This window comes from Mercenaria mercenaria, chromosome 2 (assembly GCF_021730395.1).
Source record: "Mercenaria mercenaria strain notata chromosome 2, MADL_Memer_1, whole genome shotgun sequence".
In the NCBI taxonomy this organism is placed as follows: domain Eukaryota; kingdom Metazoa; phylum Mollusca; class Bivalvia; order Venerida; family Veneridae; genus Mercenaria; species Mercenaria mercenaria.
This window is the reverse complement of record NC_069362.1, coordinates 40,896,221-40,923,773: the sequence shown is the minus strand read 5'-3', so window position 1 is coordinate 40,923,773 and position 27,553 is coordinate 40,896,221. Positions and strand designations below refer to the sequence as shown.

Here is a 27,553-nt window from a genome sequence, read left to right as displayed (position 1 = left end):
CCTCCGCCCCACTTCCCCCTTTTTGCTCCTTTTATACTCTGGTGTATTTTTTATGGAATATGTACTTCATCTATGTATTTTTATTAAAGAAAAGAAAAATAAGCTGATCAAATTAGAATCCTACTTTAAAATCTAAAGTTACACGATATATGAAGATGCGAATATATGCAACCGTTTTGCCCATCACTAAAATTCAATTGCTTATCTTGCCAGTAGTCTGTTTTACATGTATGAGCAATTGAACTTTAAAACAAATAAATTTATAGTATTCATTAAATTTAATGTGTAACAGTTGTGATTTAATTTCATATTTGTCGGACAATGAGAAAGTTATAGACTTTTAAAATACATAAATATCACAGTTGTTTTGTTTTCAAGGCGATGTAAAAAATAACAAATTTTAATATAACATACTTTCAATATGGGTCTTATTTCGAGACATAATGGTAAAGATCAAACAAATACAATCTTTTTCATTTCTAGGAGTCTTTGATGGATATTTACATTTTTCAAGAGTGCAGCTACATTTCTAAACTTCAATATGGCTGCTGCTATTTCTAGAAATTAACATTTTTTTGATATCTTTTCGGCATTGATCGGATATTGAAAAGAAAATTCAGGAACTTCTATTAATAAAAACTCAGACTGTTTCAAGTAAGATTTGTTTTCAACGATTCCTCCACATTAGGGTCCAACTTTATTCAACTTGAGCAAACAAGCATAATACAAAAGTTAAGAAATTATGACATGCAAAATAACTAAAAATAACTGGCAAATAAAACACTGAGCGCAAATGAACTCGGTATGATCTCCAACACGAATATGTCGAAAATTTCTTGCTATCTCGGATAATGTTTCAAATCCCGTCAAAAGTCCTTTTTATTGTTTGTAATTTCACTCCGTTTAATTCAAATTTGATACATTTCTACTTCTTTTGTGTCGAAGTAAATTTGAAGTCCCGTCTATATATACGTCGCAGTGTGTGCAAGTAAAACAAAACCTAAATGGAACCATAGTCATGCGATGAAAACAGAAGAATATCGACTTTAAATAAAAAGCATTTCGATTTGCAAACGTACGGCTAACGTATTTCTACTGGTGCACACACACATATTACTCTAAAGCATTATCGGTTCCTTTAAATTCGAGATGACATGAAAACTTCACGCAAATTAGGAATATCTTTATCATAAAGCCATTTGTTATATATGTGCAGCGCACGTGATACTTTTTTCTGTTATCTTTTTATCTAGAGGTTAGGCTTTTTGAAGAACTTTCTGATACCTGGTACTTCGTTGTATGCTGGTGGCCGTCCTGAAACTTGACCATGTGCTGGCATTATGGCAAACACACTTGTACCAACATTACGTGCATCCATTGGCGCTTGTCTGTGGCTTACACTTGATGGTTCCACAGACTGTCGGATACTCACAGAACTAGAGGTGTTGATCTTAACAGTTACTTTGTTACTCTGATTTTCAGCGACTTGCAATATTATGAAGAAGACAATAAACAGCAGTAAAAGGATTCCGGGCGTTAAACAAAGATAGAAAGAATAACCGAGCTGAGACGTAGAGTACTGACTGGCGTGTATCAAACATCCTACGAAGCTGAAAAAAGCTGAAAAGTTGAAAACATTAAGTATTTTTCTTTGTATAAATTACAACAAACTTAGCCATTTCATTTGCTGACTACGCTGACGAGTGATCCTTATTTAAAGCTCCATATGCAATGATTATTGCACGCACAATTTTAACCGAGTTGTGACAAGTAGAATAGCTGTCACTATTCAAATTAATACAACATTTTAAACATTTGGTTGTGTAAATATTCAATTTGTAATAAATTGTGATAATAAAAAAGTTACATAACAAGAAGTTGTCGAAAAGTCGAGTATGCGTTCTTAAGTGCAGCGTTTTTACAGGCTGTCATAACATTAACAAATAACACACTATGGAGTAAATAAAGAACTGTTAGAACACATTTTAAAGGAATAATTGATAAAAATGATAAAACTGCAAACTTATTAAATAATAATGTGTCTATTCTTTCAAAGAACAGTTACCAGAAACACCGTAGCACATCATTAAAACCGTAAATATCCCTGCACACCAGTCATCGCAGCAGCATGGTACATACAATATGCATTTGAGAGGCACAAATATGAAACTAAATGCTGTCACTTCAAATATATAAACAACTTCATCTTTTATCCCTGAAAGTTTAATTCATAGATTCGTTTTACGGTCAAAAGTAAACATTTAAATGAGCTTAAATGGTTGGGTAGTGATCATAGCTATTGTAGAAACGATATTTATAACATTTTATCGACATAATTTAAATAAAAAGAAGTTAGACAGATTAATGAGTAGTAAGATGTGTTACTGCAGCAGTATTCTATATTTTGATTGAAAATGTAACGGATCTATAGCAAAAGAAAAAAAAATAACATTAATTACCATGCCAGGTTACATCCCGTTCGTCGTGATAAATATTTTTGTTTGTTTCTGAAGCCCAGTGATTAGTGAAAAGACCTGCTGGAGTTAAAGCTAGCGTACTCAGTAAGAACAAGACCGCAAGTAAGCCAGAGCAGAAGTAAAGTGGTGTATAATCATCCCGTAGATCTTCATCTAGTGAATCTATGTCTGACATATCCAGAGCCATGGTTTTATCTATAAGTATTTAACAGACACGTGCTAGATCTAGAGAAAACAGGAATATATTCACTTATATAAGTATTTAATCACAGATCAACCAGGCGTACGATACTACAAGCAAATCATTGCTCGAGCTATTTAAAGGGACTGGCCCCATGAACGTTCAACAACAAACAAAAGCATTTTTCAAATATCTCGAAATAAATGCTAAACGGGTTTAAAACATAATTACTGACAAACTGTTGTTTTTACAACATTTTACCCTGAAAATCAAAAAGCGTTGGTAACGCTGTACTCCTGATAAACTGTTGCGATTATGTGTAACCATCTATCTTTTGTAGTTAGAGTTCACTAACACTAATTCCACTATAGCATTATTGGTTACGGCGATGGAAAAATGTCTTTATTGCTGCGGTGGCCCGGGGGTTCGATTCACGGGGCGGTCATCTTATTTCCTTGATTTACAATTTTAAATAAATATTTTATGAACAAAAACTCATATTCTTTTGTTCATGATATGACCGACAAAACTTCAATTTGAAAGAATGGAAATATTATTTTTAGCCAAATCTGGAGGTTAGTGCCATTAAGGTACACAGTTATCCCATCATATAGAAATATTTATGAAGCGACGTTCTGGTATGATTTAAGATTTGAAGGATTTTTTTCTGATCTAGAAGATACATGTGGTTTTGGATAATTACATTAAAACTGAAAATCATCTGCAAAAAAATATCATTCATTGTTCAGTATTATGTATATTTCTAAAGCTAAATATCATAAAGTGCCTAACTCATCTTTCCATTATATCAACAGAGTTTGTAAAGTATATATTCATACGAAGCAGATAGTTGGCTGTAAAAAGTGTCGAAATGTCCTTAAAGTTGAATGTATATTTTGAATATGAAAGGGTCTAGTTGGAAAAGATCACAAAAATACTTTTTTACAAACACTTCTTTAATGTTTCATTATTATCATTATTATTATTATTATTATTATTATTATTATTATTATTATTATGTAAATATTATTTCATGTTTTTCTTTATATAAAATTATGTTATAAGGTCTGATTCAAAGGTAATGGCACTGTGTCCATGGCGCATAATTTTATAGTTATATTGTCATGAAAATTGAATTATCTTGGATGCTAACTCAATTTTGACTTTGCTATTGATTCAGATATAATCAGCCCTTCAGTCCTGAGCTGATGAGATCGCCAGATGATTGCCTACAAATGAGCACTCACTTATGCGCCTAATGATTTTAATTCCTCACAATCATTGTGATTTTTTATATAGCACAACCATCTATGCCCCTATGATTAACTTCAGTGGAAGAGATACATAGCCTGCTTAGAAATAACAAAACTTCCACATATCCGATTACACATTTTCTTATCCCGTAAGTTGCGCATTTTGTAGATTTGTGCAATTTGAGCTTTTTTTTGAATGCTTATTTTTCCGTAACTTTGCTTTCTAGAACAAGACATGCTTAGATATTTCGACAGGCTGGCATCTGTCTTCGTATAGGTACTGACAAAATAACATGTAGGTGATACTCTATTTTGGAACGTTTCTTATTTTTCTCCTGATATTAGTACCATTGCAACATATCCAATAAGGGCAGTAATTCGGTCGGGAAAAATGCTTCCATGGTGTAGTCTAAAAAAGTCCCTTATTTTTCCATTTTTTTGCGCAAATTCGTTTGGGACGAGTGCTTTTATCCCACAAATTCACTGCTAGAATACATCCTGCATAATACCACAGTCACACATACGGCGCGGATAGCTACGTTTAGCTTTGGATAGAAACGTAGTAATCCGTATCGATCCGTACCTGAGCCGTACGGATTGGTACGGATTAATACGGGTTACTACGTTAAGGTACGGCTCAGGTACGGATCGATACGAATCGATACGGATTACTACGTTCCTATCCGTGGCTAGACGTAGCTATCCGCGCCGTATGTGTGACTGGGGTATTAGATGAAACAGTTTTTATGATTATGCTCGAACTATGGCAAGTTTTTACATCGAAACGGAAAGTAGGGTTTATTAGGCAAAGAAGAGCAAATATGCGCCATTTTTAATGGGAGCACTGATCACAACTGACTGGCATTTACATCTATTCAATCCCTTTTTTCTTTTTGATTGTTTCGTTAATTTATGACAGAACTTTTATGAAAAATAGGCGTAGGAAAAAGTGGTTCTATAAAGATACGTAAAGACGACATGAAGGTGTCGTTTTTTTATATGAGACAAAGGAGGATTCGAATAATTGACCTTCAACCGATATTAACAGCTTTTCGTACTCTCACACCTAAAATAAATCTTCAAAACCCAGTCCTTTTCCTCCCGCAATTGTCATAAAAATTTCGCTGGTAAAGCCATTTTTTTCGAACCAATTTAAGTATATGTATCTTTAAGATATAGTAAAGCGGAAAAACTAAATATATATACTCGTATGCACAAACTTAACAATTTCCGCACATCATAAGTTTAACATCTCTTGAATATTTTTATGATAATTTCAAAGAATAGTTATAATAGACCAAGGTATTTGGATATGAACTTCTCTTGTTTCTTTTTCATTATATACGTCTGTCATTATTGCTTGATCAAATTTCGTATCACAAATACTTTATTTTAAATTTAATCTAAAATCATACTTACTTTTACTAAAATCCCTTCTTGAATGTATTAGAAAACGTAAGAGATCGTATATACTCAGTGCTGCTTTGGTTCGACCGTAACGTTCCTAAAACAGCACTGTGGAAACGGTATCACATTTGAGAGATTAGAGAAAAGCTTAATAAGTTCGATGTTAATTATCATGCCTATTATATTGCAATTTTTAATTAGTTAAGCTTATGAAGTAATGAAAACCCTAAAAAAATCATTTTATCATCAATAAGGTACCTAACAATCTGAGAAAAGCTTGAACAGAAATGTATAAACAGCTTTCTCCAAGATTTTGAAAATACTAGTACTAGTATTTAAAATATGTCTTCTTCATTTTCTGTGCTATGGAAGGCCGCTGCAATATGCTAATTGCTAAATGCAGAATACTATTAACCAAATGCTAAATGTTAATTAGTGACTGTTTATAAAAAAAAGCGCTGAATATATCAGTATAAGAATGCATTCTTTAGGTATTATTGGCCTTTCTCTATTATTTTTTCTAAATATTTTAGGGTAAACTTTTAATGTCATGCTGCCGCGGGCGATTAACATTTTTCTTGTTTCAAACAAAGAAGTATAAAATTAAACTAGTAGAGCATTATGTGTTTTTATACAATTAAAAGATGCATTCATTAGTAAAGATAATTTTTTATATAGATCATTTACTCATAAACGTAAAGAATATGACGATTAGCAAGATGCATTAGCTATTCGACAATTATTATTTAACATTAAGTATACGTAACATAGCACATTTGGAATGTAGCATTTGGCATTTAGTATTCAAGTTGGCATTTATGTGATTGGCATCTGGCCTTACCTATTTGTCATTTAGCTTTTGGCAATTAGCATGGCGCACCGGTCTTCCACTGTATGCATATAAACGTATTTCCACTTTATATCATTAGAAAATATATGGTACTTAATCAGTTAATCAGTTTTTATCGTTTACTTAAGTTGAATAGCAGCAAAACATTAATTTTTGCTTATCATACAGAAATGGCAGAAACCACATTTTACTTTGACAGATCGGCACTATTTTCACAATGATATCGCTGCAAAACCTTGATACAATTAAATTAGCGCCGTGGTTCTTTGGATCCTTTTCATTAAGTATTGGTGTGAGGAAGCAATTCTTTTTCAAAATTCAAATATCAGGAGCTAAAAATGAAAGAGACACACCAAACTTTAGTGTAATTCTGATCTGTAGTTTCAAAGAAAAAGAGGTTTAAGTATAAATGTTGACAACAGACGCCGGACCATCTGCTTATTTTAAAAATTCAGGTGAGCTATAAGATCGGGAAAGCGGTTTCTAAAAAGATATTTTCGGATTTTCCAGATTTCAGTATGGCTGACATAGATTTGAAGGAACCTACCTGCGAATTGGTTGAAATTGGCATATTGAATAAGGAAGAATGTAATTGTGGACGACGAACGGAAAGATGACGGAAATCGACCAAATAGTCAAACAACTGCCCAAAACATAGACTGCTGACCTGAGCAAAAATATATGTACTCTCTTCTTCTTTGTATAGGTGTAATGGGCATAATAAAAAAGCCAACATAAACTGTGGTATAATAAATTTATTTCTTGGTAACAAGTGTACATAGACCATAATGGTAAAATGTCTGTCATATTCATTTTGTTACTATTCTTTGAAAAGATTTGCAGTCAACGACAATATACTGGGTGAACAATATATAAGGTACCATATTGGTGGAAACATTAGTATAACAGACTGACAGAAATAATTATATATGTGTAGTAATAATATACTGGGTGTAACACGTTCAAAATATATAACAAAAAGGAAAACAGTCTGCTAATTTAAAACTACTTGTCATGCTGACCAAAAAAAAGAAGATAAATTTAACTATCATAAAATTTGAAACTTTACTTTGGTTTCTCAATATGGGTAACTTCTGGTCTGTTATTAAAATCTACCTACTATTAAATCACTTAAACCTTATAGCCTATTAGCTGCAAGTGATTCTGTCAGTGCAGACAAAGATCAGCCTGCACGTCCGTTTAAACCTAGAGAAAATTGAGTTACTTCTTGTTCTCCATAATCTGTCATCTTAACCTTTACCCTGCTAAATTTCTAAAATGGACTGGTCGATTATACAGTTTAGGCAGTACCACTTATTATTCAAAGGGGATTTCACTAAAACATTTACTGATTGAATAGCGAAGAGTGCAGACCATGATCAGACTGCATGGATGTACAGGCTGATCCTGATCTGCACTGGTCGCATCACTTGCCACCGGCAGGATAAAGGTTAATCAAACAGTATTTTAAATGTATAAAGACTAAACCAACTGTAAATAAAACTACTAGCTTGATACTGTATTGTGTATTAAGAGAAAATGGTCCAACTAAAAAGTTGTCTTATTTTGTGTGTTTAAACCTTAGAGAAAATGGTGTTACTTCCTGTTTTCCATAATCTAGCATCTTAAAATAGCACTGAAGGTAAAATACTTAAGAAAAATATCTTTTCTGTCTAAACCCATGCAGAAAGCCTTTAAAAAGAGATATGAACAGTTATACTTTGTCATGTCTATTTGAATTTTTCAAAAGGATGACAAATACTTCAACTTGTGTAGGCTGTTTGTTAATCCATTAAAATAATGAGATCATGGCAGAAGATTACTGTGCATCAATGAGAAGTACCAAAAATTGTATTAATGTATGTTGCAAGACATGCTATGGAAATTTCAGTTAATATTTGAAAGTGAGAAGAACAATAAAATTACAAGTTCATCTACCTTTTAGGCCATGAAGTTTTTTCCCCTTGACTTCTCTATAAAAAATATGATTAACAAACCTCAATCTAAGTTCCAAATTTTAATTTTTCAAAATATTCCCTGAATAGGCATTTTCCATGATTGTAATTTTCCGCCTTTTTTGGACACCAAATAGTTAAAAAAAATTAAATTTTGACTTTAATAGTTGATGAAGTGTTACAGATTTCTTCATTAGTATAAAAGCTACATTTTCCATCTAAAACTTGTGTTAAATTTTGAAAAAAAAATTTTCAAAAATTTTCATGGCCTAGACTTTTACTTGAGAAGAAAACACACAGAGTACACTATTGGACATAAAATTGACATTATTTAAAGGAATCTTAAAAATTCAAAAATTTTCTACTTCGACATTTGGAGATGTTAAATGTAGAATGAGGCATAACTTATATTTAGATCTTGCAAAAAGAAGTGTCAATTCTGCTATTTATGAAAAGATTTGGTGGATCAAGAATTTAGTCTGTATTTTCGCGTAGGTTAGTATCCACAAAAAAAACATCAATAATATAAATGTGGAAGATCATTCAAGGATCAAAGATATTAATAATACTACATAATTATTAAACTCCAAACTTAACAATGAAATGTTCAACACAATAGTAAATGCCTACAAAATACACGTCATTTATACATATCAATTTAATTACCGTACTTTGGGATATTTTCAAAAAATTGTATGTGGTTAATACTTGGCCTTATCCTACAACCTTAAGAAATGGTAGATATCAAAAAAAAACATATAAAAATTGCCCATGGTTCAACACTATTCTGTAATATTTACAGGTGTGTATAGTGAAGTTTGGTGAACTGGATATTTTGATAATTTTCCTCCAACAGAATATTGTTTGTTTGATTTCTTTTGTGAAGTTTTAAGTTCCACTTTCATAATGTGTGGTCATGGTGACTTTCAACTGTTTCAAGCTTTCCATGGTGGAGGAAAAAACCATTTTGGGTCATGTTGATCTTCTCTCCCTACAATCAAAATAGGAAATGAAACAAAGAATAAACACCTTGATTTTTGCAAAAGTTTAGAAATTTGACCACGCTAAAAGAACCCCTAAGTACGGTATTACATAAATACAATGTACAAGTAGCTTCTCCAAACATTCTATGTACAAATAGAATATTTACATATGCATATAAATTGTAAATACATATTGGGTTTTAAAAAATGTTTCCTGTTAATTACTTTCATATAGAAAATGTATTTAGCATACAAACTTTATTATGTGAAAGTGCCTTTGACACATCAATACAAATCAAATACCATCGTTTCATATTTTCTATCACTATAATTGTTTAGACAAGTATTTGTTTATTTCAAATCAGCATCTCGTCCATCCAAATGCATTTGCCTACAGTGAAATGCTTGATTGTAGAAAGTGAAAAACCAACAAAATTCATCTTGAATCATGGAGCATTCTGAGAAATTCAAAATATCCAGTGTTGTATAAATTTACAAAATATATGAGCCGTGCCATGAGAAAACCAACATAGTGGCGCAGTCTGGTCAGGATCCATGCTGTTCGCTTTCAAAGCCTATTGCAATTACAGAAACCGTTAGCGAACAGCATGGATCCTGACCAGACTCCACAGATGCGCAGGCTGGTCTGGATCCATGCTGGTCACAAAGCCACTATGTTGGTTTTCTCATGGCACATCTCATACTGAATTTTCCCATACATGTATGTTTCAAACTATATGAAATTCCAGTGTTATAAAAATCTCCAACACAGATTTAAATCTCAACATAAATAAATGTTTCAAATTGAATACATATCCAGTGTTATAAAAAAATGTCAAACACAGATTTAATGTTCGCATACATGTATGTTTCAGAATAAATATTCATCCAGTGTTATAAAAATTTCCAACACAGATTTAATATTTATCCAGTGTTATAAAAATTTCCAACACAGTCTTAATGTTCACATACATACATTTAACAATAAACCTATATCCAGTGTTATAAATATTTCAAACACAGATTTAATTTACACATACATATGTTTTGAAACAAATATATATCCAGGGTTATATAAATTGCCAAAACAGGTTTAAAGTTGACAAACATATATGTTCCACAATAAATGTATATCCAGTGTTACAAATATTTCCAACACAGATTTATATTTCAAAGTATAATTATAGCTCCAGTGTTATAAACTTTTCAACACAGATTAAAATTTTGCCAACAGATATTTTTCATATCCAATACATCAATAGCATTTACTCAAAACAAAACATAACTCCAGGGTAATATTTTTTTCCAAGACAGATTCAATTTCGACATACTTGTATGTCTTGTAATCAAATATATTCCCAGTGTTTTAAAAACTTCTCAACACAGATTCAGTTTTAAGTAATTTGTACATTTCATGTAAAATATACCTCAGAAGTTTAAAGTCTCAACACGCAGATTCAATTTTCTTTTACATATTTACGTGTTCCAAACCACCAATTTTACAATAAATTCAACACAGATTCTTTTTCCTCAGATACACCATATATAGTACATAAAATCCTTGTACACAAATATACATTTTTACAGTTCCTTATATACACCTAAAAACTCTTTTTTGAAAAAAACAACAAATCCTTGTCAAAATCAATATGACCTTTTGCACTAAGGTCATATCCCATACAATGCAAAGGGCAAAGGTCAGTTTAATTAAGACTATAACAATGACGTGTGGAGCAAAATAGGCCTGAACCAGTGTGCCTATCCAGTTTGAGGATCGCAGGTCTAAGCATTCTGAGGTTAAAGAGCATCCAACTAAAAGTTTGACCATGACCTTTGGCTAAGAAGCCTAAAAATCATTATCAAGAGGTGGTCTATGCAGATTTCATGGCCACTGTGATCTTAACCTTTGACACACTGAACTTAAAATTATAAAGGGTCAGTCGTCATCCTTTTGCAATGGACCTGCCAAGTTTCAGGTTGTAAGTCAATGTGTTGAGAGAAAATGATTTTTAAACTAACGGTCACTGTGACCTTGACTTTTTGACCCCTAACTTTGAACTCAATATGTGTCATCTACTGTAAGTCTGCAATTTGCCTGCCTAGTTTGAGAAAGCAGGTTCGCGTTCTCAAGATACTAAGCAGAAACATTTTTTTTTTATTGACTAAGAATCACTTGACCATGACACTGACCTACTGACCTCAAAATTACCAAGAGTCATCCACTGCCCATTAGCAATATATAAATCAAATTTGAAGCTCATAGTTCAAAACATGTTAAACAAGTCTCAGGGCCATGATGGCCCTAGGTCGCTCACCAGAGTAACACAACATAACAAACATGTTTGACCTAGTGACCCAGTTTTTGTAACCACATGACCCAGTTTCAAATTCGTCTGAGATTTCAAGGAGATAAACATTCTGACCAAGTTTCATGAAGATTGGAGCAAGAATGTGGCCTCTAGTGTTTTTTTCTTTGATTTGGCCTAGTAACCTAGTTTTTTACCCAACTGGAGCTAACTTTTAACCTGTCCAAAATTTCATGGAGACAAATATTCTGACCAATTTTCATTAAGATCAGACCAAAAAATGTGGTCTGTGTGTAAACAAGCATTTTCTTTAATTTGACCTAGTGACCTAGTTTTTGACCCCACATGACCCAGGTTAAAACTCGTCCATGATTTCATGAAACAAACATACTGACAAAGTTTTGTGAAGATTGGAGCAAAAAAGTGGCCTCTAGAGTATAAACAAGCTTTCCTCTGATTTTACCAAATGACCTAGTTTTTGACCCTACATGACCCAGAGTTGAAATTATATAAGACTTCATGATACCAAACATTCTGACCAAGTCTTATGAAGACTGAATCAAAAATATGGAGTGTTAACAAGCTTTTCCTTTGATTTTACCGGGTGACCTAGTTTTTTAACCCACACGACCCAGATTCGAACTTGGCCTAGAGGTCATCAAGATAAACAGTCTGACCAAGTTTCATGACGACAGAGTCATAAATGTGGCTTCTAGAGTGTTAACAAGCTTTTCCTTTTATTTGACTGGGTGACCTAGTTTTTGACCCCACATGACCCAGATTCAAACTTGACCTAGAAATCACCCAGACAAACATTCTGACCAATTCTCATGAGTTTCAAACTTAAAATGTGGTCTCTAGAGTGTTAACAAGATTTTCCTTTGATCTGGCCTAGTGACCTAGTTTTTGACCGCACATGACCCAGATTTAAACTTGGCCTAAAGATCATCAAGATAAACATTATGACCAAGTTTCATGACAATAGGGTTATAAATGTGGCCTCTAGAGTGTTAAGCTTTTCCTTAAATTTGACTGGGTGACCTTGTTTTTGACCCCACATGACCCAGATTCAAACTTATCCTAGAGGTCCTCAAGGCATACATTCTGACCAATTCTCATGAGTTTCAAACTTAAAATGTGATCCATAGAGTGTTAACAAGATTTTCCTTTGACCTGGCCTAATGACCTAGTTTTTGACCAGACATGACCCAGATTCAAACTTGGCCTAGGAATCATCAAGATAAACATTCTGACCAAGATTCATGAAGATAGGGTCATAAATGTGGCCTCTAGAGTGTTAACAAGCTTTTCCTTTGATTTGACCCGGTGACCTAGTTTTTGACCCCTCATGACCCAGATTCAAACTAAACCTAGAGGTCATCAAGGTAAACACTCTGACCAAGTTTCACGAAGATAGGGTAAAAAATGTGGCCTCTAGAGTGTTAACAAGCTTTTCCTTTGATTTGACCTGGTGACCTAGTTTTTGATTCCGGGTGACCCAATATCAAACTCGTCCAAGACTTTATTGAGGGTAACATTCTGACCAAGTTTCATTAAGATTGGGCTAAAATTGTGACCTCTAGAGTGTTAACAGTCAAATTGTTGATGACGATGGAGGACGACTGACGACCGACAAAGGGTGATCACAAAAGCTCAACTTGAGCACTTTGTGCTCTGGTGAGCTAAAAATTGAGCAGGAAACAAAATTGTTAAGGAATGGATGACCAGTGCCACCACATGACTTCCGATGTATAATAAGATACTGTGTGTGAGACAATGGAACATTCACAGAAATGAGCAACCTGGTAATACTTTAAAGATGAACAAAATAATCTATAAATAGTATTTCATAAGAGGTATACAAATCATTCAAATTTGAAGCAAAAAAATTAAGTGTTTATTAAGTACGTCTAAATAAGATAAATATACATGAACTATGTCTACTACCCTGAAAATGTATCCATAACGATTTAAAAAAACATTCAGAAAGTAAAGGTAGCTCTGCATGACTGACAAACTGGAAGTCATGGTGTAACATCATTTATTAAAATACAATGTAACATGGAATAAAGCCTGGAACCAGTATATAGACATTAACCTTATCTAAATAAGGGCAGCCTGTGTTTAAATTTATAAAAATGGCACCATTACTATCATTCTATTGATAAGGGTTTAATAATAAAAATGTTGAAACCTCTAATCATTCCGATCTAGTTCACCCAAACATGCAGAACTACCTTAAATTACAATATTATAAATGACAATCAATGTGGATTTAGTTTTAAACAGCATGGCACATTCATTTTTCTTTTTGCTACTACTGGCTATGAAAATTCGATGTGTGTGAGATACATAAATGGTTATTAATAAGTTGCGTGCATAATGGTTAACAATACTTGTTCTTGCAAAATCAATGATGAAATATGCAAGAAGGCCATAGATCACGCACCTGAGATTTACAGTTGGCTTTACCAATTTTGGTAAACTTGGGCCACCAGTTTCTTAAGATTTTTAAAATTTTCCTTTTGGTTGTCATGGCAACCAGATTTCTGCAAGGATGACCTAAATGTGAAGGAATTTGATAGGAGACTGACCAAAGGATATTTCTATGAAGTTTGGTTGAAATCAGCTGTGTTGTATATAGGAGACGTTCGTAAAAGAAATTGTAGACAACAATTGACCCTAAAAGCTCACAATGAGCCTTTTACTCTCAGGACAGCTAAAAAGAACAAGAGGACCATGATGGTCCTGAATCGCTCACCTCTTACCACATGACCAAGTTTTGAGTATGACGTCGTTTTTTTTCTATTATTTGAAATAGTGACCTAGTTTTTGAGCTCATGTGACCCAGTTTTGAACTTGACCTAGATATTATCAAGATAAAAATTCTGACCAATTTTCATGAAGATCCATTGAAAAATATGGTCTCTAGAGAGGTCACAAGGTTTTTCTATTATTTGACCTATTGACCTAGTTTTCGAAGGTACGTGACCCTGTTTTGAACTTTATCTAGATATCATCAAGGTGAAAATTCAGATCAATTTTCATGAAGATCCATTGAAAAATATGGCCTCTAGAGAGGTCAAAAGATTTTAATAATTTTAGACCTACTGACCTAGTTTTTGACCGCAGACAGTTGACCCAGTTTCAAACTTGACCTAGATATCATCAAGATGAACATTCAGACCAACTTTCATACAGATCCCATGAAAAGTATGGCCTCTAGAGAGGTCACAAGGTTTTTTTATTATTTGACCTACTGACCTAATTTTGTAAGGCACGTGACCCAGTTTCAAACTTGACCTAGATATCATCAAGGTGAACATTCTGACCAATTTTTATGGAGATCCATTCACAAGTATGGCCTCTAGAGAGGTGACAAGGTTTTTCTATTTTTAGACCTACTGACCTAGTTTTTGACCGCACATGACCCTGTTTTGAACTTGACTAGATATCATCAAGATAAACATTCAGACCAATTTTTATACAGATCCCATGAAAAATATGGCCTTTAGAGAGGTCACAAGGTTTTTCTATTATTTGACCTACTGACCTAGTTTTTGGCTGCACGTGACCCACTTTCAAACTTGACCTAGAGATCATCAAGATGAACATTCAGACAAACTTTCATACAGATCCCATGAAAATTATGGCCTCTAGAGAGGTCACAAGGTTTTTCTATTATTTGACTTACTGACCTAGTTTTTGAAGGCACGTGACCCACTTTCAAACCTGACCTAGATATCATCAAGGTGAACATTCTGACCAATTTTCATGAAGATCTCATGAAATATATGGCCTCTAGAGAGGTCACAAGGTTTTTCTATTTTTAGAACTACTGACCTAGTTTTTGACCGCACGTGACCCAGTTTCAAACTTGACCTAGAAATCATCAAGATGAACATTCAGACCAACTTTCATACAGATCCCATGAAAAATATGGCCTTTAGAGAGGTCACAAGGTTTTTCTATTATTTGACCTACTGACCTAGTTTTAGATGGCACGTGACCCAGTTTCAAACTTGACCTAGATATCATCAAGGTGAACGTTCTGATCAATTTTCATGAAGATCTTTGAAATATATGGCCTCTAGAGAGGTCACAAGGTTTTTCTATTTTTAGACCTACTGACCTAGTTTTTGATGGCACGTGACCCAGTTTCGAACTTGACCTAGATATCATCAAGATGAACATTCTGACCAATTTTCATGAAGATCTTGTGAAATATATGGCCTCTAGAGAGGTCACAAGGCTTTTCTATTTTTAGACCTACTGACCTAGTTTTTGAAGGCACGTGACCCAGTTCCGAACCTGACCTAGATATCATCAAGATGAACATTCTGACCAACTTTCATAAAGATCCCATGAAAAATGTAACCTCTAGAGTGGTCACAAGCAAAAGTTTACGGACGAACGGACGCACGCACGGACGACGGACACCGCGCGATCACAAAAGCTCACCTTGTCACTTTGTGACAGGTGAGCTAAAAACAGGTGAGAGATGTCATGTCCAATAATCAGGATAGAATGTTTGTTAATCAAGCTATAACTAAATCTCATTAACAGTGAAATTAAATGTATATGTTCAGTCATGCTCACAAATGTACTTACAAAGTTTTAAATAAAACCCAGCATTCCAGAAACTATATACATGTACTTTACAGTTTCAGATGGATTGTGATGTCAAATCAATATAATATAATATAATATAAACATAATTAAGTGAGAGATGGGCATAATACATCTTTTAAATTAAAGAAATACAATAAGCTGGATCTTAAAATTTAATACAAAAATATTCTTAACAGAAATAAAATGATTTGGACAAAAAGACTTAACACAATTATGAAAATAACTTATATACACAATTTTCATGGACCTGAATGTATGGACTTTTTGACAATGTGTGGAGATGGAATAAAAACCTTCACTATTATTGATTATGGGGTATAAATTTTAGATTTCTGATAGAAAATGTTAAATCTGATTCAGAATAATTTCTAGAATAAATAAGTGAGTATATTTATCAGTGTTTACTGTACATGTGAATATTTTTGCTGAAAAAAAAAACGTCATTCCCTTTAAGTTTAAAATGAAAAGTAGACCTTTTGTGCGCAGATACTTCTTTGATAAATAAAATGTTTGCAGTAAGAAATAACTGAATAATTTTCAACAAATTATCAGACTGAATTCATCGTGCTATTACTTCTTCTAAAGTAAAGGAAGCTCGGCAACTGCCGTGCACTCTGCAATTTCCTTGGCAATTTCTGTGCACTCTGCAATTTCCTTGGCAATTTTTGTGCACTCTGCAATTTCCTTGGCAATTTCTGTGCACTCTGCAATTTCCTTGGCAATTTCTGTGCACTCCGCAATTTTAGTGCAATTATGTATCCTAGCTCAGCACTCTTCAACTGTAAATTAGCTCTTTCAACCACACAGATTTCCACACTAGTCGGGAAAATGCCAAAATCTCATACAGAGAATGTTTGAAAGTGTTAAAAACTAATTAATATGTCAATAATCATATTTCATGGAAGTGTTTAGCATAAAATTATGTACCTCTTTAACCTTACGAAAATTTTCTCATTCACAAAAATTGCAAAATATTTCTGTTTTGCAAAATTAACCAATTATACAGTACCTAAACAAAATCCAATGCAGCATATTTCAAACCACTGAGTATTCTTTTTTCTTCTGAGTAATTTTATCATCTGACTTGTTAAAACATTGTGTTGTTGTTTTCTTGGAAATTAACAAGATGGTTGCTCTGATACAACTGCGTTGAATTTCTCACATAAATCAACCCTTACTTTATACAATAATATCAAACTTTAAATCTCTCTAATATCTTATATATATAAATCATTTAACACCACAGACAAAAACATCACATAAAATTTTTACAATTTCCTATCATTGAAGAAATAAATATGTGTCATAAAATATCAGTACGCAAAATTCTTTGTACAAACAAAGGAATTACTACCGGTATTAGATTCCCAGTTCTCGAAGTTGCTGCTCCTTGATGCATAAAAAATTACTGTAATAATATAAATGCCATTTGTAGGAAATTTTAACTTGCATATTAAAAACAAATACTATTGTTTCCTGTAACAATACTGGACAAAATCCCTAAATTTCCTATAACAATACAGGTACCATCTTGTAACAATACTATTATTTGGACTTGTTTGGACCAGTTTAAAAGCTTTCAAGTTAAGGTAGTTCTGCACATTCAGATCAAACTTTTTTTCTGCAAGGTAGAATCTGATTAAACCTTGATTTTTATAAGCTTTACAATTTACTTTAAAAATATGGCAAATAAAAAATATAGGGTCATGTGCCTGATTTTTTGCTATACTGAATTGAGAAATGTCGACCTCAGGCAACTAGCAGTCTATGGGAAAGTCACCATTTCCATGACATTTATGTTAATAGAAATTTTTCATATATGTAGACTTTGATGAAATTTCTCACAGTCATAAAGTAATCTTAAGTCTAATATGGTGAAATAAAATGTGAAGGTCCGTGTGCTTTTTTTTGAGACATTTTTGCTCTGACATGATTAAAGTGATGCGCACTTTCCAAGCCAAATTTAAGACATTTCTGCACTTATCTAATGTATCAAATTTTTTTATTCAATATTCTATCTTTAGAAACATACTGTGATTTTACTCACAGGCTGACATTAATTCATAAAAGATTTTTGTTTCCTTTTGCTGAATATGGGCTTTATTCTACAATTATCAAGACAAATGATGTAATACACCATTACTTTTGGTTTATCAAACATGCAGAACTACCCTAAACAGGTTTAGTTATTTCATTGAATCGAACAAGAGGCTGCAATTCATCTGGACATATTGCTTATGAGTATAAAACTAAAATATATTTGTGCCGTGCCATGAGAAAACCAACATAGTGGCTTTGCGACAAGCATGGATCCAGACCAGCCTGCGCATCAGCGCAGTCTGGTCAGGATCCATGCTGTTAGCTTTCAAAGCCTATTGTAATTAGAGAAACTGTTAGCAAACAGCATGGATCCTGACCAGACTGCGCGGATGCGCAGACTGGTCTGGATCCATGCTGGTCGCAAAGCCACTATGTTGGTTTTCTCATGGCGCGGCTCATTTAGATCACAATTTGCAAATGAAATATGCACTCCTTTTTACAATTAATTTAAATATTACCTTTGTATAAAAAGTAAGAATTAGAAATGACAAGTCACAACATTCTGAAATAGCCACACGTCTGAGATAAACCCATATTTAACTACACATAACAATAAATAACAAAACATGTTCCCCATATGTAGAATTTGACTAAGATATGCATTGTATACTGTTTAAATTGTTTCACATTGACTGGGACTCATATCAATGTTTCCTTGCCATTGGAATACTCTGGTTTGTTCCGATGCTAAGCGAGGAAAACCCACTAGCACTGGATTGTAGACTAGCCATAGACCCTCTGAAACAAAATTAAATGAATTATTACTTATACAAGAGTCTCGTCCAAATATAAATTAGTATCGTCTCTGCATAAACAATTACTAATTTAATAGTATAGTCCATTCAAAACTTATTCAAGAATGTTCTTCAGGTATTAATTAATAATTCATAAGGAGTATAATGCAGGTATAAACCAATTCTTATTCTAACAAGAGCTGTCACTACTGGCGAAAAATGTCCCCACAGCGTGCCAAAGAATGCTACAGCTGTCTGCACAAAAAATGCCAGAATAGTTTAGGCATGAATCATTTTGTGACCTTGACCTGAGAGACCCAGGTCGTAAGTGAGATACATCTTCTCAATGTGGTTAACATTTGTGTCAAATTATTTTCAAATCCCTTGATGAATGGCAGAATAATGGTCCAGACAAGAAAAAGACCATGTTAACCATTGACTTCTAAATCTGACCTTGACCTTAGAGCTAGGGGTCTGGATCTTGCAAGTGACATCTCATTATTGGGAACATTTTAAAATCCCTTCATCGATGGCAGAGTTATGGACTGGACAAGAAACAGACCAAGAAACTTCTAAGTGTGGCCTTGACCTTAGAGCTAGTGGTCTGGGTCTTATGCATGACATGTCGTCTCATTATGGGAATTATTTAGCTATGAGTTATGGTCCGGAAAAGAAACAGACCATGTTAAGCTTTAAGCTCTAAGTGTAACCTTGACCTTAGAGCTAGGGGTCTGGTTCTTACGCATGACACGTCATCTCATTATGGGGATTATTATGCCAAATAATTAATTTCAAAATCCCTTGAAGAATGGCAGAGCTATGGACTGGAAAAGAAACAGACCATGTAAACCTTTAACCTCTGTGTGACCTTGACCTTAGAGATAGGGGTCTAGGTGTTGTCTCATTATGGGTAATATTTCTGCCAAGTTATTTCAAATCCCTTTATGGATGGCAGAGTTATGGACCGGACACGAAACAGGCCCTGTTAATCTTTGACCTCTAAGTGTCACCTCGACCTTGGAGCTAGGAGTCTGGGTCTTGCGCATGACATGTCTTCTCATTATGGTGAACATTTAAGCCAAGTTATTTCAAAATCCCTTTATGAATGGTAGAGTTGCAGCCTGAAAGAGAACTTAGATGAATGCACGCACGGATGCATGCACAGACAGAAGGACGGACAGTGTGATTCTAACAGATTGATCCATTATTCAATTTTTGCAGTACCTCTTATTCTTCAAAGGAGTGTTCACTCAAAATTTATTGACTGAATAGCGAACCGTGCAGACCATGATCAGATAAGCAGGCTGATCTTGGTCTGCATTGGTTGCAAAGGCAAAATCGCTTGCAGTCAGCAGGCTAAAGTTTAAGATGAATACCTGAAAGTGGCTGACTGCAGAAGTTCTGTGTGATACATGACCTTTGACTTGTGTGTAGTTAGTGAGAATTCAAAGGAAGCTTTTGTAGAATCAAAGTATTTCCATTGTAGAATGTAACTTCCTGATTCACTTGCTACATGGGAACCCTGAAAACATGACCATAAGTTTTACATGTCAGATTAGAATATGCACAATCATGATGACTGGTTTGGGTTTTATGGCACACCATCACAGAACAGGTTTTTAAATGGCAGGAAACAGGACTAGAAATTTTGGTTTTTCATCTCATTTACATCGGAATATAAAAATACATAATGTATTGAATCAAATGTTTTATACCTGCTACAGTCACATAGATACAGCAAATAAATCATTTCACATAATATAAACACATACCCGAGCGCTATCTCTTTCTAAATATATATGTGGTGGTGGTTCCACTATACTCGTATCTTGTCTCAATGGAATATTATTAAGTAGTGACAAGAGCACCTTAATGCAATAAGCTCAAAATGCCTGTTGGTTGATCTATACATGTATACACATAAAAATTCATACCTGTACATTATCCCCATCCCTACATATATGTGGTGGTTTGACTATACTCATATCTTGTCTCATTGTAATGCTCTTCTCTATGTACTAAGTAGTGACAAGAGCACCTTAATGTGCTAAGCTCAAGATGTGTGTAAATCTATATTGTGTAAACACATATCTCACATATATAAACACATACCTGTACACTATCCCCATCCCTACATATATGTGGTGGTTTGACTATACTCATATCTTGTCTCATTGTAATGCTCTTCTCTATGTACTAAGTAGTGACAAGAGCACCTTAATGTGCTAAGCTCAAGATGTGTGTAAATCTATATTGTGTAAACACATATCTCACATATATAAACACATACCTGTACACTATCCCCATCCCTACATATATGTGGTGGTTCCACTATACTCATATCACGTCCCACTTGCATGTTTTTGTCTATATATTGAGCACTGACAGGTATACCGCTGATATGGTGTATATGGTGCTCATCCTTACTGATTGGATGCTTCGTCCTTAACACAGTGAATGAAACATCACCCTTCAATATATCGAAGTCCCAGGTCACAACACAGCCTCGCTGGGGGACTTGAATCAGTACCTGCAATGAACAATGTACCTGATCAATTTCAAAACAGTTACATTTTTCAGCAATTTTCAAAATAATAAAACAATGCCTCCAAAGAAACAAGAGGGCCAAGATGGCCCTGTATCGCTCACCTGAGTACCATTGCTCAAAATGATATGATCAAGTTTTGACATAGAGCACATAGGCATACACATTAAATATCATAAGCATAAACATTTTCTTGTAACAGTCCCTTTTGACCTAGTCAGGGCCAATTTCCATACCAAGTTTGAGGGTCCTAGGCTCAAATGCTACATTTTTGTACTAGCATGACTATTCCTTACCCTGGAAGACTTACATAACATTTAAAACCAATCTCATTAGATGCTGCTGAGATATATTCGTTTACATAAAATAAAGGGAGGTAATTTGTCATAAATTCAGTCAAAAGTTATCTACCCTGATTGTCCGAGTCCGTCTGATGGCACAAATGACATTTCAAATCAGTATCTTCATTGGTTACTGAGATACATCCATTTTAATTTGAAACGAAGGGAGGTAATTTGACATAAAATCAGTCCATAGCTATATACCCTGATTGCCTCAGTCCAACTAAAGACAATAATGAAATTTCAAATGAGTTCTATAAATATTTAACTAGATAAATCCATTTTTAATAATAGAGGACCATGATGGTCCTGAATTGCTCACCTGTCTCCACAAGACCCAATTTTCATGAAGATCCATTGAAAAATATGGCTTCTAGAGAGGTCACAAGGTTTTTCTATTATTTGACCTAATGACCTAGTTTTTGAAGGCACATGACCCAGTTTTGAACTTGACCTAGATATTATCAAGGTGAACATTCTCACCAATTTTCATGAAGATCTAATGAAGAGTATGGCCTCTAGAGAGGTCACAAGGTTTTTCTATTTTTATACCTACTGACCTAGTTTTGACCACACGTGACCCAGTTTCAAACTTTATCTAGATATCATCAAGGTGAACATTCAGACAAATTTTCATGAAGATCATTGCAAAATATGGCCTCTAGAGTGGTCAAAAGGTTTTTCTATTTTTAGACCTATTGACCTAGTTTTTGACCGCAGTTGACCCAGATTCGAACTTGACCTAGATATCATCAAGATGAACATTCAGACCAACTTTCATACAGATCCAATGAAAAATATGGCCTCTAGAGAGGTCACAAGGTTTTTTTATTGTTTGACCTACTGACCTAGTTATTGATAACACGTGACCAAGTTTCGAATTTGACCTAGATATCATCAAGATGAACATTCAGACCAACTTTCATACAGATCCCATGAAAAATATGGCCTCTACAGAGGTTACAAGGTTTTTTTGTTATTTGACCTATTGACCTAGTTATTGATGGCATGTGACCCAGTTTCAAATCTGACCTAGATATCATCAAGATGAACATTCTGACCAATTTTCATGAAGATCCATTTACAAGTATGGCCTCTAGAGAGGTCACAAGGTTTTTCTATTTTTAGACCTATTGACCTAGTTTTTGACCGCAGTTGACCCAGTTTCGAATTTGACCTAGATATCATCAAGATCAGGGCTTCGGAAATTTGCCGGTTTGTCGGTTTTGGACCGATTTTTGACTTTTCAGACCGATTCGTGAAGTGAAAAAACGAAAAAAATCGGTCCCGTAAAAATGGAGAAAAGTATAATTTTCGGTCTGATATCTCAATACACGATCACCTGCCAAGTAGGAAATTGTTGGTCGCACCTTCAGATAATCAATAAACGTGTCAATCGGTCTGATTGTCACTTTGATAATCGGTCCGTAATTAGCGCGTGACGCAATCAGTGCTAGCGCGGCACATCCTTTAATGTTTGCAGACAGCCGACTGCGGTGTATTAAACATTTTTGACTGGTTTCCTAACGTTTCTGACTGGATCCAAATCATTTCGACGGGGATCCACTTCTTTTATTTAGAATCCGACGGATGGTTTATTTCAAAAGGCTGTTGATCACGGTAACAAACAAATGGTCGCTGCATTTAATCAAGAGCTATAATTGTACATTATAGGTCTTTGATTTAATGAGACATCACACGGAAAACCGATAAAAATAATTTTTATAATTTGATTTGAAAAAATTACATGATTCATTTGTTGGGGCTCCAGTTGAAACAAATGCAGAAAATCGTCTTTGCAACCCGACTGTACAAAAAAGAAAAAAATGGACGGGCAACCAGGAATGATAAAGAAAACCGGGGTGGCACTGTTTATCAAAATCGGTCTTTTAAAAAACGTTTCAAATGAAATTTTGTTTACATCAGAAGAGAACATATAACTTTATAAAATGTAGTTGCTTATTGAAGTACAACGTAAGTGAAATGAAATATCCGTGGCCAACCCGCGTGACGTTTTGGTACTATACATGCGGGAAATTCGATCTCAGCGTTCAAATAACGTACACATTCGGTCCGCGGCAGAGTATTCTTTAAATACTGAGGCTGTTTAGCAGAGAATATGTGTCGTGTAACTCACTTTGACGCATTGTATTTTATAGAATTCCGTCAATTTATTTATTTAATTTGTTGGGTTTATTGTCGCACCGACACAATTTTAGGTCATATGGCGACTTTCCAGCTTTAATGGTGGAGGAAGACCCCAGGTGCCCCTCCGTGCACAACTTCATCACGAGCGGGCACCTGGGTAGAACCACCGACCTTCCGTAAGCCAGCTGGATGGCTTCCTCACGTGAAGAATTCTACGCCCCAAATGAGGTTTCGAACCCACATCGATGAGGGGCAAATGGTTTGAAGTCAACGACTCTAACCACTCGGCCACGGAGGCCCCAGAATTCCGTCAAAGAATGAGGAAACATCACAAAGTATCTGCCGTGTATACGGTATCGAAGTCACGTGCGTTGGCTTTTAGACTAGTTACGCACACGGTGTCAATGCCTCGTATTATCTCGGAAAAACATCGAAATTTAAACAAAGTAACGATCACACATAACACTGAATAACTGTCTTCATTGTATGGTAACGCGCGGTGACTGGTAACTCAGTTTTAATGCATGACATGCTTATTTCTTTACCCTATCACGTTTTACAAAATATGTAATATTGGGAATGCGGTGGGTGGGGTAGCGCCGATGTCAGGATTTTCGTTTCGGACCGATTGAGTTATCAAAATTTCCGGAGCCCTGATCAAGATGAACATTCAGACCAACTTTCATATAGATCCCATGAAAAATATGGCCTCTAGAGAGGTCACAAGGTTTTTTTTATTATTTGACCTACTGACCTAGCACGTGACCCAGTTTTGAACTTGACCTAGATATCATCAAGGTGAACATTCTGACCAACTTCCATGAAGATCCATTGAAAAGTATGGCCTCTAGAGAGATCACAAGGTTTTCCTATTTTTAGACCTATTGACCTAGTTTTTGACCGCAGTTGACCCAGTTTCGAACTTGACCTAGATATCATCAAGATGAACATTCTGACCAACTTTCAAAAAGATCCCACGAAAAATGTGACCTCTAGAGTGGTCACAAGCAAAAGTTTACGCACGCTCGGACGATGGACGCTGCGTGATCACAAAAGCTCACCTTGTCACTATGTGACAGGTGAGCTAAAAAGTTATAATTTGCACTTATTACTGTGGAGCTTTACTTCATAACACTTGTACCATCAAAGTGTTTAAAGGGACTTTTCACATATTAAACGTTCTGCTTAAGCCTTTCTTGCTGCATTATTTAGTTTAATTCAACTCTAATGCTGGGTAAAGAAATCTTCCTATTTATTTACAAACTTTACATTAATATTCCTGAAGTTTCTTGTTTCAAAAATTTATTTCTAAGCATAATATTGATACCTTGAAGATATACAAATATGTCAAAATTTCTAAATGTCTGTCAATTATCTCCAAGGGTATTTTATGAAGTTAAGACACAATACAAAATGCCATGAAGGTAAAATATGATTGGTCATTTGTGCAAGCAATTTTGGGGGGAATTTGTTCAAAAAGATGTCAAGATAAAGATTAAAGGTGCAATTCTCAACATCTCATTCCTGACAGAATCTATCTTAGGGATGGAACCCACAACCACCTACTAAGCTACAAAGGAGGTAAATGGTAGTAATGCAATTGGAAAGTGTTGCTTTATAACATAGTAGTCAATGTTTAACAAAATGATTTGTACATTTACAAGTAAAATTCCTCATTGATTAGCTTGTCTTCTCTTATTGTAACTGGAAAAAGAGAATCAGAGTTTTAAATGTAAATTTGACTTACCTCATGGGGATAATCTTTGATAATGTGAGATGTTTGGTATAAACTGTTGGCAACATTGAGTGGTTGTTCATCTGGAGATCTGTCCATATATTCCTCTTTGTAAAGAGATTTAGGTACAAGTGCACCCTCTGGTACATCACACTGTAATTAACAAAATAATTTTCAACCCTCAAAGACAACAAGTTACAGTGCAACCTCTCTAGAATGAACACCACTGTAAAGACTGTAATGTGTATGTTGTACAGATGGAATTGCTCTACAAAGGTCAATTTACTAAGAAATTTTGTCCAATTTGTGAGATCATAAATCATGAATATTCATGAGGGATTAATTTACATGGATTTTGTGGTTGCCTCAATCCACCAAATTTCATCCAAATAAAAAAGGATTACCTTTAGCCTGCTGTCTGCCAAGTGATTCTGACTTTGCGACCAAGATCAGCCTGTACAGACAGGTATGTACCTTAAACATTAGCTTGCTGGCAGCAAGTCATTTTGCTTTTGCTTATCCGTGTAGGCTGATCATGGTTCGTTCGCTATTCAGTCTGTAAGTTTTCATTGAACACCCCTTCAAATAATTAATGGAACTGTCCAAGTTGAATGATGGACTTGTCCATTTTAGAAATTTAGCAGGCTAAAGGTTAAGTTGTATGTTCTAAATATGAAATCTGTGAATTCATATCCCGAAGAAATAACAGTTTTTTCCAAAACCATGAAATTTTGTGCTTGTAAAATTAATTGATTTCACAGTATTCATTCCTCAGAGGTGTCTTAAGCTGAAATTAGACAGTGCTTTTATAAGGTGCCTACCTCTAACAATAGTAAACCATAATGAATCTGCATTTATATCATCTACAAAATCTCTTCTTTGTTAGTGGATATACATTGTATTACACAATGCATAATGTGACTTAAATAATGATGATGGAAACTTTCAAACCTACCCAGTTTTGTACACTTATAACGTTATAAATATATGATGCAACATGATTATGAAGTAACGGCCGTTGTTGAAATAGATGTTTGAAATGCCAAACATTGTAATGTTATGTCAAAAGCACGTTTTTTATGAGCAACTGGTAAAAAACATGTATCTCATATGGTTTAACATGTGTAAACAAATACAGCCTCCAGATCATTGTGACCCTCAGAAAAGCTCTGCAAAAAACTGGATTACAATAGCTTTGTATAATTTCATCATAGCAGATACTTTTGGAATGTCACTTTTATGACTATCTACAAATCTGTCCATGATAATATACAGATAGTGTGGTACACAAATTTCAATAAATTTATTGCTACTTCTAATCTTAACTGAACTTACATAGCATTCTCCGCCCAGGAAGTCAGGTATATATTTTTTGTCTATAAAATCTACGAGGCCGCCAGGGCCTTGGTAATCATTTCCTCCATAAATCATAAATTTCTTGCTCGTGTTCTCATCTATGAATGGGCTAATGAGTGTCCACAGGACAGGGAATACCCGAGGTGCCCGCACAATGAGTAACCTGCCCATAGTTTCTGGGTAGTTGGCCTCGACTGTTTCGATGATACGTAACAAGGCGCGAATGCCTGGTCGCCACAGATGACGCATGCTCAAGCCCTCTAGATCTACTATACAGGTACATGCGCTGAAAAGAAGATAAAACTCTCTAACTCATGTCTATAACAACAAAAACTGAAAAATGACATTATACCCAAAATCTTAACAAAATAAACAAATTAAGTTTTTGAAATTGATAAAGGGGAAAATATCTGTTTTTCTGTTTTTGGGTTTACTTAAAAAAAGAACTTAAAAACTTCTGTTTTTTATAAATTTTAAAAATTTTAGAAAAAACAAAAATTAAAATTTTAAAATTTGACCCCAAATTTGACCATCCTTCCTGTTTGGGTTT

The 27,553-nt window shown here is 34.5% G+C and overlaps 2 protein-coding genes across 2 annotated transcripts in view; both read right to left on the bottom strand.

The window, feature by feature from the left end:
* Positions 1–186: 186 nt before the first annotated feature.
* Positions 187–5,405, bottom strand: LOC123562137 (uncharacterized). The gene is made up of 4 exons (XM_045354786.2): positions 5,331–5,405; positions 2,460–2,702; positions 2,066–2,215; positions 187–1,620 (listed from the first exon to the last, which is right to left on the bottom strand). The coding sequence occupies exons 2-4, from the start codon at positions 2,662–2,664 to the stop codon at positions 1,250–1,252; spliced, it is 726 nt and encodes a 241-aa protein (XP_045210721.2). The 5' UTR covers positions 2,665–2,702; positions 5,331–5,405; the 3' UTR covers positions 187–1,249.
* A 1,501-nt stretch (positions 5,406–6,906) lies between these two features.
* The window catches only part of LOC123563799 (SEC14-like protein 1), a 51,033-nt gene continuing 30,386 nt past the window's right edge, over positions 6,907–27,553 (bottom strand). The window contains exons 10-14 of the mRNA XM_053525339.1: positions 26,983–27,289; positions 25,660–25,800; positions 21,169–21,408; positions 20,255–20,400; positions 6,907–18,882 (exon numbers count right to left, since the gene is read on the bottom strand). Coding sequence (XP_053381314.1) covers positions 18,789–18,882; positions 20,255–20,400; positions 21,169–21,408; positions 25,660–25,800; positions 26,983–27,289 — 928 coding nt within the window. The 3' untranslated portion in view covers positions 6,907–18,788. The remainder of the gene's footprint in view (positions 18,883–20,254; positions 20,401–21,168; positions 21,409–25,659; positions 25,801–26,982; positions 27,290–27,553) is intronic.